The 12,338-nt window shown below is 40.8% G+C and overlaps 1 protein-coding gene across 1 annotated transcript in view; it reads right to left on the minus strand.

Moving 5' to 3' along the window:
* Positions 1–12,338, minus strand: part of dgat1a (diacylglycerol O-acyltransferase 1a) — a 35,972-nt gene that overhangs the window by 1,217 nt on the left and 22,417 nt on the right. The window contains exons 6-15 of the mRNA XM_038972314.1: positions 11,137–11,242; positions 10,803–10,931; positions 9,357–9,431; positions 9,082–9,185; positions 8,894–8,932; positions 8,493–8,534; positions 8,339–8,383; positions 642–754; positions 321–386; positions 9–96 (exon numbers count right to left, since the gene is read on the minus strand). Of these exons, the coding sequence (XP_038828242.1) occupies positions 9–96; positions 321–386; positions 642–754; positions 8,339–8,383; positions 8,493–8,534; positions 8,894–8,932; positions 9,082–9,185; positions 9,357–9,431; positions 10,803–10,931; positions 11,137–11,242 (807 nt within the window). The remainder of the gene's footprint in view (positions 1–8; positions 97–320; positions 387–641; positions 755–8,338; positions 8,384–8,492; positions 8,535–8,893; positions 8,933–9,081; positions 9,186–9,356; positions 9,432–10,802; positions 10,932–11,136; positions 11,243–12,338) is intronic.

A 12,338-nucleotide genomic window follows, 5' to 3' on the forward strand; every position in this document is an offset into this window, starting at 1 on the left:
ACACGAACCTCGTGAAAGAAGGCAGAGACCAGGAAGATGGCTGTCTGAGCGACCCACTTATTCACACCTCTCCTCATGAGAGGCTTGTAAAAGTGGCTGTGGAGTACAAGAGATGGAAATAAATGATTTATTAGTTGGGAACTGTAGACAATAACCAAGAGCGTTGTTTATAGCCATCTTAAAAACAACTGCTATAATGTCACAAGGTTACAGGACTTACTGTAGACAACTCAGAACACATGCTCACATCACACAAAGTCAGTGCTGTAGGAGGTGGTATTGTTCCAATCACAATGTTTATTTCTTAAACTCCTACTCACCGGAGGCACCACTTGTGCACAGGAATGTTCCAGTTTGACCAGAAATAAGTGACCGTCTCAGAGTTCCTGCAAAACAACAAGTGACTCGGTCAGAGACAAAGTTGCAGTTCATTATCTAGTCACTACTGTACATGATATGGAGGGAAAGGAGGCGCAGGGCAGCCTCATTCTTGAAGTAAAAAAATCCTTTATTTAGAAGACTTTGTCTAAGCTACTTTACCATTACATCTAGCACTACATGTAATCCAAACACATGGCACAATTCACATGGTATCACTGCACAAATAACGCAAGGCTAACTGGGAATAGTCATCCACTTACCACCAGTCCTGGTAAAACTCCCTGTCGCCGAACCGCATCAGCTCAGCTATGAAGTTCATGGAAGAGTGGAAAAACCAATAGAAAAAGATGAGCCAGATTAAATGATTGGGAACCTGTTGGGGTAGAAGGGAGAGGAGGGAAAGCCTTGTGCCATTAGACAGTCTGGACATCGGAAAAGTATTCAGACCTTCACTTTTTCACAATACAGCCTTATTCTAAAATGGATTAAACTTTTTTGATTTAAAAAAAATCCTCAATCTATACACAATACCCCATAATGACAAAGCTAAAACAGGTTGACATTTTAGCAAATTTATTACAAGTAAAAAATAAAATAAAAACTTATTACATAAGTATTTAGACCCTTTCCTAGGAGACTCGAAATAGAGCTCCGGTGCATCCTGTTTCCATTGATCATCCTTGAGATGTTTCTACAACCTGATTGGAATCCACCTGTGGTAAATTCAATTGATTGGGCATGATTTGGAAGGGCCACCTGTCTATATAAAAAGGTCCTACAGCCGAGACAGGATTGCGTCGAGGCACAGATCAGGGGAAGGGTACCAAAATATTTCTGCAGCATTGAAGGTCCCCAAGAACAGTGGCCTCCATCATTCATAAATGGAAGAAGTTTGGAACCACCAAGACTCTTCCTAGAGCTGGCCACCCTGCCAAACTGAGCAATCGGGGGAGAATGCCAAGCGTTACATCTGGAGGAAACCTGGCACCATCCCATTGGTGTAAAATACTACTGAAGTAGTTTTTTTGTGTATTTATATGACAACTTTTACTTCACTACATTCCTAAAGAAAATAATGTACTTTTTACTCCATACATTTTCCTTGACACCCAAAAGTACTCATTACATTTTGAATGCTTAGCAGGACAGGAAAATGTTCCAATTCACACACTTATCAAGAGAACATTCCTGCTCATCTCTACTGCCTCTGATCTGGCAGACTCACTAAACACAAATGAATTGTTTGTAAATGTCTGAATGTGTTTTCCCCCCCATGGATAGCCAGGGGCATACTCTAGCTAGCCGTAAATAATAAAATGTTGCCGGCTGGTTTGCTTAATACAATAAATTATTTCTACTTTTACTTTTGATACTTAAGTATATTTAAAACCAAATACTTTTAGACTTTTACTGAATGACTTTAATGAGTAATTTTCTATTAAGCTATCTTTACTTTTACTCAAGTATGACAATTGGGTACTTTTTCCAACCACTGCACAGTCTGTACGGTGAAGCATGGTGGTGACAGCATCATGCTGTGGGGATGTTTTTTAGCGTCAGGGACTGGGAGACTAGTCAGGCTCGAGGGAAAAATGAACAGAGCAAAGTACAGAGATCTTTGATGAAAACCTGCTCCAGAGCACTCAGGACCTCAGACTGGGGGCGAAGGTTCACCTTCCAACAGGACAACGACCCTAAGCACACATCCAAGACAATGCAGGAGTGCCTTCAGGACAAGTCTCTGAATGTCCTTGACTAGTCCAGCCAGAGCCCGGACTTGAACCTGATCAACATCTCTGGAGAGACCTGAAAATGGATGTGCTGCAACACTCCCCATCAAACCTGACAGAGCTTGAGAGGACCTGTAGAGAAGAATGGGAGAAACTCCCCAAATACAGGTGTGCCAAGCTTAAAGCGTCATACCAAAATAATACTTAAGGCTGTAATCGCTAGCAAAAGGTGCAACAAAGTACTGAGTAAAGAAAGGGGTCTGAATACTTATGTAAATGTGATTTTTTTCATTTATATATAAATTAGAAAAAATGTCAACTTTTTTTCCTTTATTATGGGGTATTGTGTGTAGATTGAAGGGGGGGGGGGGGGGGGGGGGGACTATTTAATCATTTTAGAATAAGGCTAACAAAATGTGGGAAAAGTGAAGGGGTCTGAATACTTTCCAAATGCAATCTCTACATCTTTAGTTATAGGGCCAGTTTCCGAAACACAAATTAAGCCTGGTCTTGGACTAAGAAACACTTCTGATGCAGTATATACACATTCTGTACATAGTGTAAAAAACAACAACATTAGGAACACCTTCCTAATATTGAGTTGCACATAGGAAGCTGTTCAGCGTAAAATACCACCAGCAGCGTTGCAGTTCTTGACACACTCAAACCAGTGCACCTGGATACTATTACCCTACCCCATTCAAAGGCACTTAAATTGTTTGTCTTGCCCATTCATTCTCCGAATGGCACACATACACAATCCATAGCTGTGTTCGAATACCCATACTGTATTCTAGAGGTCGACCGATTAATCGGGGCCGATTTCAAGTTTTCATAACAATCGGAAATCGGTATTTTTGGGCGCCGATTTGCCGATTATTATTATTTATTTTTTTACACCTTTATTTAATCTTTATTTAACTAGGCAAGTCAGTTAAGAACACATTCTTATTTTCAATGACGGCCTAGGAACAGGCAGAACGACAGATTTTTAACCTTGTCAGCTCGGGGGATCCAATCTTGCATTGATTACATTGCACTCCACGAGGAGCCTGCCTGTTAGCAAATGCAGTAAGCTAAGGTAAGTTGCTAGCTAGCATTAAATTTATCTTATAAAAAACAATCAATCAATGACTGTCATTGCTCCAATGTGTACTTAACCATAAACATCAATGCCTTTCTTAAAATCAATACACAAGTATATATTTTTAAACCTGCATATTTAGCTAAAAGAAATCCAGGTTAGCAGGCAATATTAACCAGGTGAAATTGTGTCATTTCTCTTGCGTTCATTGCACGCAGTGTCAGGGTATATGCAACAGTTTGGGCCGCCTGGCTCTTTGCGAACTAATTTGCCAGAACTTTACGTAATAAGGTCTGTGTTTCGTGCAGGCTTAAACCGCCTCGACGTTTTGATACCCGTGTAAATCTCACTAGGATAAGGTAACGTTTGTCAACATATTTTCATAAATCCACTCTACAATTTTTTTAATCTTCGCTTATATTTAGCCAATATTGATCAGAGTTACCTTGTCCTATGGATATCTACACAGTTATAAAATTGGCACGGTGATGTAAGCCTACACGAAACAGACCTTATTTTAAGTGAATCTAAAAATATTCTATGGAATAAATGAAGGAACCGCTTTTCAGATTTTGCTAGGTGTCATGGGAATTATGACTCGCACTTTGGTTGTCAATTCTTACCATGTCCATTATTAAAATAGGATTTCCTGCATATAGAAATTAAAGTTTTTGTTTTCAACATTCATCACTGGTAACTTACTCTATTTTTATTCAAACAGTTGAGAGTATTTGTCTCCTAAGCAGACTCTTCAGTATCATTGTCACTTCAGAGCTGTGTGCGTGTGTGTATTTATGTATTATATTAAGTTAAGTGTTCATTCAGTATTATTGCAATTGTCATTATTACAAAAATGTGTGTGTGTATGATATATATATATATATATATTTTAATTATTATTATTTTATTTTTTTATAAATCGGCCGATTAATCGGTATCGTCTTTTTTTGTCCTCCAATAATCGGTATCGGCATTGAAAAATCATATGTCGACCTCTACTGTATACTACATACTTAATGAGTATATACACACTACTTACTATTAGTTCATTTTAGTATACTGTAAACAAACTATCGTTTCAGTTGAGCTTACTAGAGCTTCGCATGTCTACGGAAAGTTGCTGTTGCAATGCAACCTCTTGCTAGCTTGTTAGCACAACAAATGTCTAGCTAAACAATTTACGATTTCGGGTCTGTTTGTAAATTCAATCTGGAGTGCCAGAGTGCGCTCGTAAATCCAGAGCAATCAGCTGGTGCGAGCGTTTCGCTCTTGGAGCGTTCAGAGCACACACGCTCTGGCCGAGGAGTAGGGTTGATCCGAGCATTCAAGCACCAAACCTAACTGGCTAACGTTGGCTAGCTACTTCCAGACACAAATGAGAGAACGCCTCACTCTGACCATTTTACTCGCCCTAGTAGAGCTGGTTAGGCTGTTTTCATGTTATCCATAGCATTGGTGACTGTGTTGCTGGCAACATTTTAACTATGCTTTTTTTGCAGACCTTTACTGACACCAGCCATATTCACTGGGAGTTGAGCATTGGTAAATTCATCAGTTAGTTATTCTGCGCGAGATTGCTCTGAAATCAGAATCAAATGTATTTATAAAGCCCTTTTTACATCAGCCGATGTCACAAAGTGCTATACAGAAACCCAGCCTAAAAGTTAGATTGCCAGAATTAACAATGCCCATTGAAACGCACAACTATACCACTTAGCTAAGAATTATCAAGTCAAACTTTGGGTGGGTAGATTGTGTAACGACCCTGGGTTTATAAGCGCGGAAATCGACTGCCGCACGAGCATGCTTTTGCGGCACAGTCGATAGCGCGGCGGACCTCGGGCTAGAAGGTCGAGGGTTCGAGACCTGCTCCCTGGCTGTTTCATTACAATACTATAGTTAGATAGTTAATATACTGCCTGGCAAGTTAGATTTATTAGTAGCCAATTAACGTTAGGTAACATACCGGTACATACTGCCTTAATTTTGCCGGTCTCCAGGAACAGACTGATGGGGATCCAAAATAAATACAAATACTGCTGAAATGCTTTGCAGTTCGTAAGGATAGTTTAGCTAACACGTTGTCACCCAACATAACGTGTAACGTATCTTATTCGAAAAGTCATTACTTTATTACATTGCTCAACATTTGTCATAGTTGAAGCAATGAATGTGTCCGATCGTCGGACTTTAGCCGCATATTTTCCGCAATTGTCATCAACTCTGAAAACGTGAAGCCACGCCCATTTTCTGAAGAACTGCATTATGGGCCCTAAGAGCAAATAGTGGTAACGTCTCAAACTCAAAATAGACACACCCTCGTCTACTTACCTCGCCTTATGCCCTTGGGGAATCCCCGCGATGGTCGTTAGTCCAAACGATTAGCCAAGCAAGGGAAGTTCGCAACATAAGCCCCTCAGCCGTTGTTTTTGATCGAGTTTGCCTGTGTACAATGTTAACTTTGGGGCCTGAAACCCCGCCCATAATTAAATTCCGATTGTACATCCGCTAAGAAAAGTCTGCCAAAAGTAAAACCTTGGCTGCATTCCAAACACTTAAGACACCCTCAGCCCTCAAATTAAGTGGACACTTCTGATGACGTGTCATGACGAGTTTACACTAGCAGTGCAAGGGGCAGTGCAAGGGGCAGGGGCGGGCAGTGCAAGGGGCAGGGGCGGGCAGTGCAAGGGGCAGGGGCGGGCGGGCGGGCGAGGGAGGGAGGAAGGAATTCATTTTAAATGGACAGCCCTTGACTGGAAATTTGTCACTCTCGTGATAAAAGTGTTTTCAGCCACCAGTAGCTTCTGAGTGCTCTACAGTCAATTATGATTGCATGTCTACTTATATTTATACATACACATTCTTATACTTACCACAGGGTTCAATTCTCGGGCTGACTCTTCTCTGTATATATCAACGATGTCGCTCTTGTTGCGGGTGATTCCCTGATCCACCTCTACGCAGACGACGCCATTCTGTATAAGCCTGGCCCTTAACTAACCTCCAAACGAGCTTCAATGCCATACAACACTCCTTCCGTGGCCTCCAACTGCTCTTAAAACGCTAGTAAAAACAAATGCATGCTTTTCAACCGTTCGCTGCCCGCACCCTAGCATCACTACTCTGGACCGTTCTGACTTAGAATATGTGGACAACTACCTAGGTGTCTGGCTAGACTATAAACTCTCCTTCCAGACTCACATTAAACATCTCCAATCCAAAATGAAATCTAGAATCGGCTTCCTATTTCGCAACAAAGCCTCCTTCACTCACGTCGCCAAACATACCCTCGTAAAACTGACCATCCTACCGATCCTCGACTTCAGCGATGTAATTTACAAAATAGCTTCCAACACTCTACTCAGCAAACTGGATGCAGTCTATCACAGTGCCATCCGTCTTGTCACCAAAGCCCCTTATATGCAATAAAATGCTAATTAATTACTTAAAAATCATACAATGTGATTTTCTGGATTTTTGTTTTAGATTCCATCTCTCACAGTTGAAGTGTACCTATGATACAAATTACAGACCTCTACATGCTTTGTAAGTAGGAAAACCTGCAAAATCGGCAGTGTATCAAATACTTGTTCTCCCCACTGTATATATATATTTTTTTGCTGGAGACATATCTCCCTCACTAACTTTAAACATCAGATATCTGAGCAGCTAACCGATCGCTGCAGCTGTAAATAGCCCACCCAATCTACCTACCTCATCCCCATATTATTTTGATTTACTTTTCTGCTCTTTTGCACACCAGTATTTCTACTTGCACATCATCATCTGCTCATCTATCACTCCAGTGTTAAATTTGCTAAACTGTAATTACTTCGCTACTATGGCCTATTTATTGCCTTACCTCTTCACACCATTTGCACACACTGTATATAGACTTTCTTTCCCCCCCCCCTATTGTGGTATTGACTGTACGCTTGTTTATTCTATGTGTAACTCTGTGTTGTTGTTTGTGTCGCACTGCTTTGCTTTATCTTGGCCAGGTCGCAGTTGTAAATGAGAACTTGTTCTCAACTAGCTTACCTGGTTAAATAAAGGTGAAACAAAAAAAATATGAACTATTAATATACGCCTACTGTATGATAGCTAGCAAATTAATTAGATAATTAAAGTTAGTCTGCCTAGCTACTTCTGAAGGAAAAGTTAACTTACAAGTATAAGTAAAAACGAATCTAAATAAGTTAGAAATTGTGGTATTAATGCACATGACGGCACAAACACTTCATAAAAGTAATGTTTTTGTTTGGTTAGCTTTTGGAAATTGTATAAACAAAACATTTTTCTTCTTCAGATGTTCCAGCTAGGCAGGCTAATGTTAGTTAGCTCATTAAATTTGCTATCATACAGTTGGCGTATATTAATAATTATATAATTAATATAAGTAGACATGCAATCATAATTGACTAATTGATAATTGATAATTGTGCATATAAAAGCACCCACAAGCTACCGGTGGCTGAAAACAACCATTGCGGGATGACCGAGTGACAAATTTCCGGGCAAGGGCAGTCCCAAAAAATAAAAATCCTTCCTGCCTCCCTCGCCCCTTGCCCTGCAAGTGTATAGTCATCAGAAGAAGTGTCCACTTAATTTGAGGGCTGAGGGGAGAGGGTGTGTCTTGTGTTTGGAATGCTGCCTTCATATTTTGGAGAATTTAGTACGACATCCGGAAACTTCTGGCATACTAACTCTATCCATACTATGACCAATAAGCATACAATATACTCAATTCAAGTCACAAATAGTACGTTTAGTGTGGTTAGTAGGAGAATTCGAACACCTCATGTCTCAAGATCCTTTTTTAACCTATCTCCTCCCCTTCATCTACACTGATTGAAGTGGGTTTAACATGTGACATCAATAAGGAATCATAGCCTTCACCTGGTCAGTATGCTGGAAAGAGCAGGTGTTCCTAATGTTTTGTACACTCAGTGTATATTGAGAAAGTATTTTCAGTCCTGGACTTGGCTTTGTCTGGGAAAATGGCTCATGACATGTATGGTGAACCAACATATCTTTTCAATGGGAAAATATGACAAATGTGAAACATGATAGAAATTAAACGGATTAAGTGTTAGGTTTGTATGGAGACATGGGTTTAGGTAATGTCTTTATTTGCACTCACAGCCAGTTTCAGCATGCGCTCTATCATTCTGGAAAAGTCCATATCCTGTCATGGGGGGGAGGGGGGATAAATGAAACAAAGTCACCCTTAAGCACAGAGAAATGGAGAAGTCCAATAGACAAAAGTCTAACAGACGGAAGACGTTAATATTTACCTGGAATGGTTTCATGGAGTTCTGAATAGTCGGCACCATCCACTGAAAGAAACATAGTTAAAGGTTTTTGTGAGACATGGTTAAGGTAGACCCAGCGATATGATGCAGATGTACAAAGTAAAAAGTATAGTGGGTCAATATCCGCAACAACTAATAGTTGGAGCGTGAGGCTCAACTTCTGTTTTGGTCCCGTGGCTACCACGTAAGAGCGTGAAGCGAACCCATGCACATGCTGTTACTGTGTGAGAGCGAAGTCTTGCATCGCAATATCGCTGCTGCTGCAACGTCATTTCAGACTCTATCTTGTTACTTGATAATAAAGCCACCCATTAATCAAAATGTACTCGTTTGATGAGTGAAAATAAACCAAATACTAACCAAGATATTAATAATGAACATACCTGTTGTACCAATCCAATCAGTAACTGTATGAAGAACAGCTGGAAAAGATTTCAGATCACTTTTTAGATTTTAAAATTCATTTACATATACAGTATGTTGTCATGACAGTAGCGTATATTATTTAGGGTGCATGCAAATCGCACATTCCCAGGTCTCTCCGTTTTCCTTATGTGATCTTTGACCTCACCATCTCAAAGAGTCTCCTGAGCAGGAAGCTCTTGCGTATCCGTGGTGACCGGGGGAAGTTCAGCTCATAGCAGAGAGTTGGGGCAAACACAAAGTAATATATATCTATGGAGGGTGGACAGTAAAAATAAAACACATTAAATTCATTCATTGTACAGCTTTTGAAATAAGAGTTTTGTATGCAGAAATGTATAATCTGTATGGATTTAATTGAATTTAATTGTAAACAGCTACTATTCATGCTCAGTTATGTTCAATATCTCTTTCTGTTCTGACCTCTGTGTGTGAGATTCCCAGGGTAGGACACATGAGCGTGTACAGCTGACCCATTTGACTGGGCGACTGATGGACCTATGGGTACACAAAATATGTGGATGTACAAGACAGATTATTTCTGACAGCAGTACTTCTGAACAACCAGTAGATGGAGATGGCAGCACAGTAACGTTTCAGAAAGTGGGACATTGCCGCACGAGGGTGCATTTAATCATGTGTTCGTATTTATTCAGGGGGCAAAAGATACATTTTTAAAACGCTGAAAGCTTTTCGCAGTAAACAGCCCAGCCAAAGACAGGTCACAGAAGTTACTCATACAGCAATGGGTCATACAGCTCATTAAATACCCGTATATTTCGCCTCACGTCACACGCATTTTTGGGGAGGTCAGAGTAATTAGGACAGCCAATCAGATTTCGGGCAGCATCTGTGTTACTGAGGGCGCGCAAATGGCGAGAAGACCCATAGCTGTGTGTGTGTGTGTCAACATGCTAATTTGGAGATGCTAACCAGTTGACATTATTACACCAGCACTGGAGAAAATATCAAATGTGTACAAAGATGGCAGCCTTAGCACTTTATTGTAGTTGCTGCCATTGATACACTGAACAGAAATATATATATATTTTTTTAAATCACAACATGCAACAATTTCAAAGATTTTACTGAATTACAGTTCATAAGGAAAATCTGTCGATTGAAATAAATTCATGAGGCTGCAGTTAAAGAACCTGGTGAGGACGACGAGCATGCAGGTGAATTTTCCTGAGACGGTTTCTGACAGTTTGTGCAGCTATTCTTTGGTTGTGCAAACCCACGGTTTCATAAGCTGTCCGGGTGGCTGGTCTCAGACGATCCCGCAGGTGAAGAAGCCGGATGTGGAGGTCCTGGGCTGGTGTGGTTACATATGGTATATGGTTGTGTGACCGGTTGGAAGTACTGCCAAATTTGATAAAATTACATTGGGGGCAGCTTATGGTAGAGAAATTAATATTCAATTCTCTGGCAACAGCTCTGGTGGACATTCCTGCAGTCAGCACGCTCCCTCAAAACTTCAGACATCTGTGGCATTGTGTTGTGTGACAAAACTGCACATTTTAGTGGCCTTTTATTGTACCCAGCACAAGGTGGACCTGTGTAATGATCATGCTGTTTGATTAGCTTCTTGATATGCCACAACTGTCAGGTGGATGGATTATCTTGGCAATGGAGAAATGCTCACTAACAGGGATGTAAACAAATTTGTGCACAGAATGAGAGAAAAGCTTCTTCTAAATATGGATCTTTTATTTCAGCTCATGAAACCAACACTTTACATATTGTGTTTATATTTTTGTTCAGTATACTTTGTTTGTACTATTTGCCATTTGTACTTTCCTCATTCGATTATGCACGCAGGCACACACAAACAGAAGTGTGAAGGGACACCTGGTCAGGAGTACTCACATGAATGGGAGCGGGTCAGGGTGCGGGCTTTGGTATGCCTAATCTCTCTGCACCACATGTTCACATCCTTATACGAGTACAACTTCATGAAGAGGATGGTATACACACACAGGGCAAAGGCTCCACCCACTGCACAAGACAAAATAGATATTATCAAGCTTTACAATACTACAACACTATTTTAGAAGTGGACAAATCCTCTGAGGGGTATTTAGTATTTTTGATAAGGTCAAGGAGTAAATATACTGTTACTCACAGATAAACATTAGGCCTATTTATATGGCCATGCAGTGTAAGCGTGTGTGTGTGTGAGATCATGATCAGGCCATCTCACCTGGGGTAATGGAGGTCAGCGTGAGCACAGTGGCTGATGGGAAAAAGAGGAGGGTGGTCAGATTGACCAAGTAAAGGAATGTTCCGGTAGTCTCTGAGATGGTGCCCTGCAGAGCAACAGAAATAAAAAAACATTGTTAACACAGAATTACTACATACAGTATAATAATTTGTGGGCCTGGGGTGGTCTAGTGGTCTAAACTGGTGCCTCCAGAATACATGTACCTGTGTGAGTGTGGTTTCAAATACAACCCACTGCTATTCTAGCAAACCCTCTCCTTCCTTTCATGTCAGTCACTGTCCTATCTAATACATATGAGGGGAAAATACAACGAGTGGGACTGACTCACTCCACACATACAGTGCATTCAGACCCCTTGACTTTCACATTTAGTTACATTACAGCCTTATTCTAAAATTATTATTTTTAAATCCTCAATCTACACACAACACCCCATACTTAAAGTGAAAACGGGTTCAGAAATTAGCAAATTTATTACAAAAAAAAAAAATAGAAATACCTTATTTACATAAGTATTCAGATCCTATGAGACTCGAAATTGAGCTCAGGTGCATCCTGTTTCCTTTGACCATCCTTGAGATGTTTCTACAACTTGGAGTCCACCTGTGGTAAATTCAATTGATTGGACATGATTTGGAAAGGCACACTCCTGTCTATATAAGGTCCCACAGTTGACAGTGCATGTCATATCAAAAACCAAGCCATGAGGTCAAAGGAATTGTCCGTAGAGCTCCGAGACAGGATTGTGTCGAGGCACAGATCAGGGGAAGGGTACCAAAACATTTCTGCAGCATTGAAGGTCCCCAAGAACACAGTGGCCTCTATTATTCTTATATGGAAGAAGTGTGGAACTACCTAGAGACTCTTCCTAGAGCTGGCCACCTGGCCAAACTGAGCAATCGGGGGAGAAGGGTTTTGGTCAGGGAGGTGACCAAGAACCTGATGGTCACTGACAGAGCTCCAGAGTTCCTCTGTGGAGATGGGAGAACCTTCCAGAAGGACAACCATCTCTGCAGCACTCCACCAATCAGGCCTTTATTGTAGAGTGGCCAGATGGAAGCCACTCCACTCCTAAAAAGGCACATGACAGCCTGCTTGGTGTTTGCCAAAAGGCACCTAAAAAGGACTCCGACCATGAGAAACAAGATTCTCTGGTCTGATGAAACCAATATTGAACTCCT

This window comes from Salvelinus namaycush, chromosome 32, assembly GCF_016432855.1.
Source record: "Salvelinus namaycush isolate Seneca chromosome 32, SaNama_1.0, whole genome shotgun sequence".
NCBI classification, from domain to species: domain Eukaryota; kingdom Metazoa; phylum Chordata; class Actinopteri; order Salmoniformes; family Salmonidae; genus Salvelinus; species Salvelinus namaycush.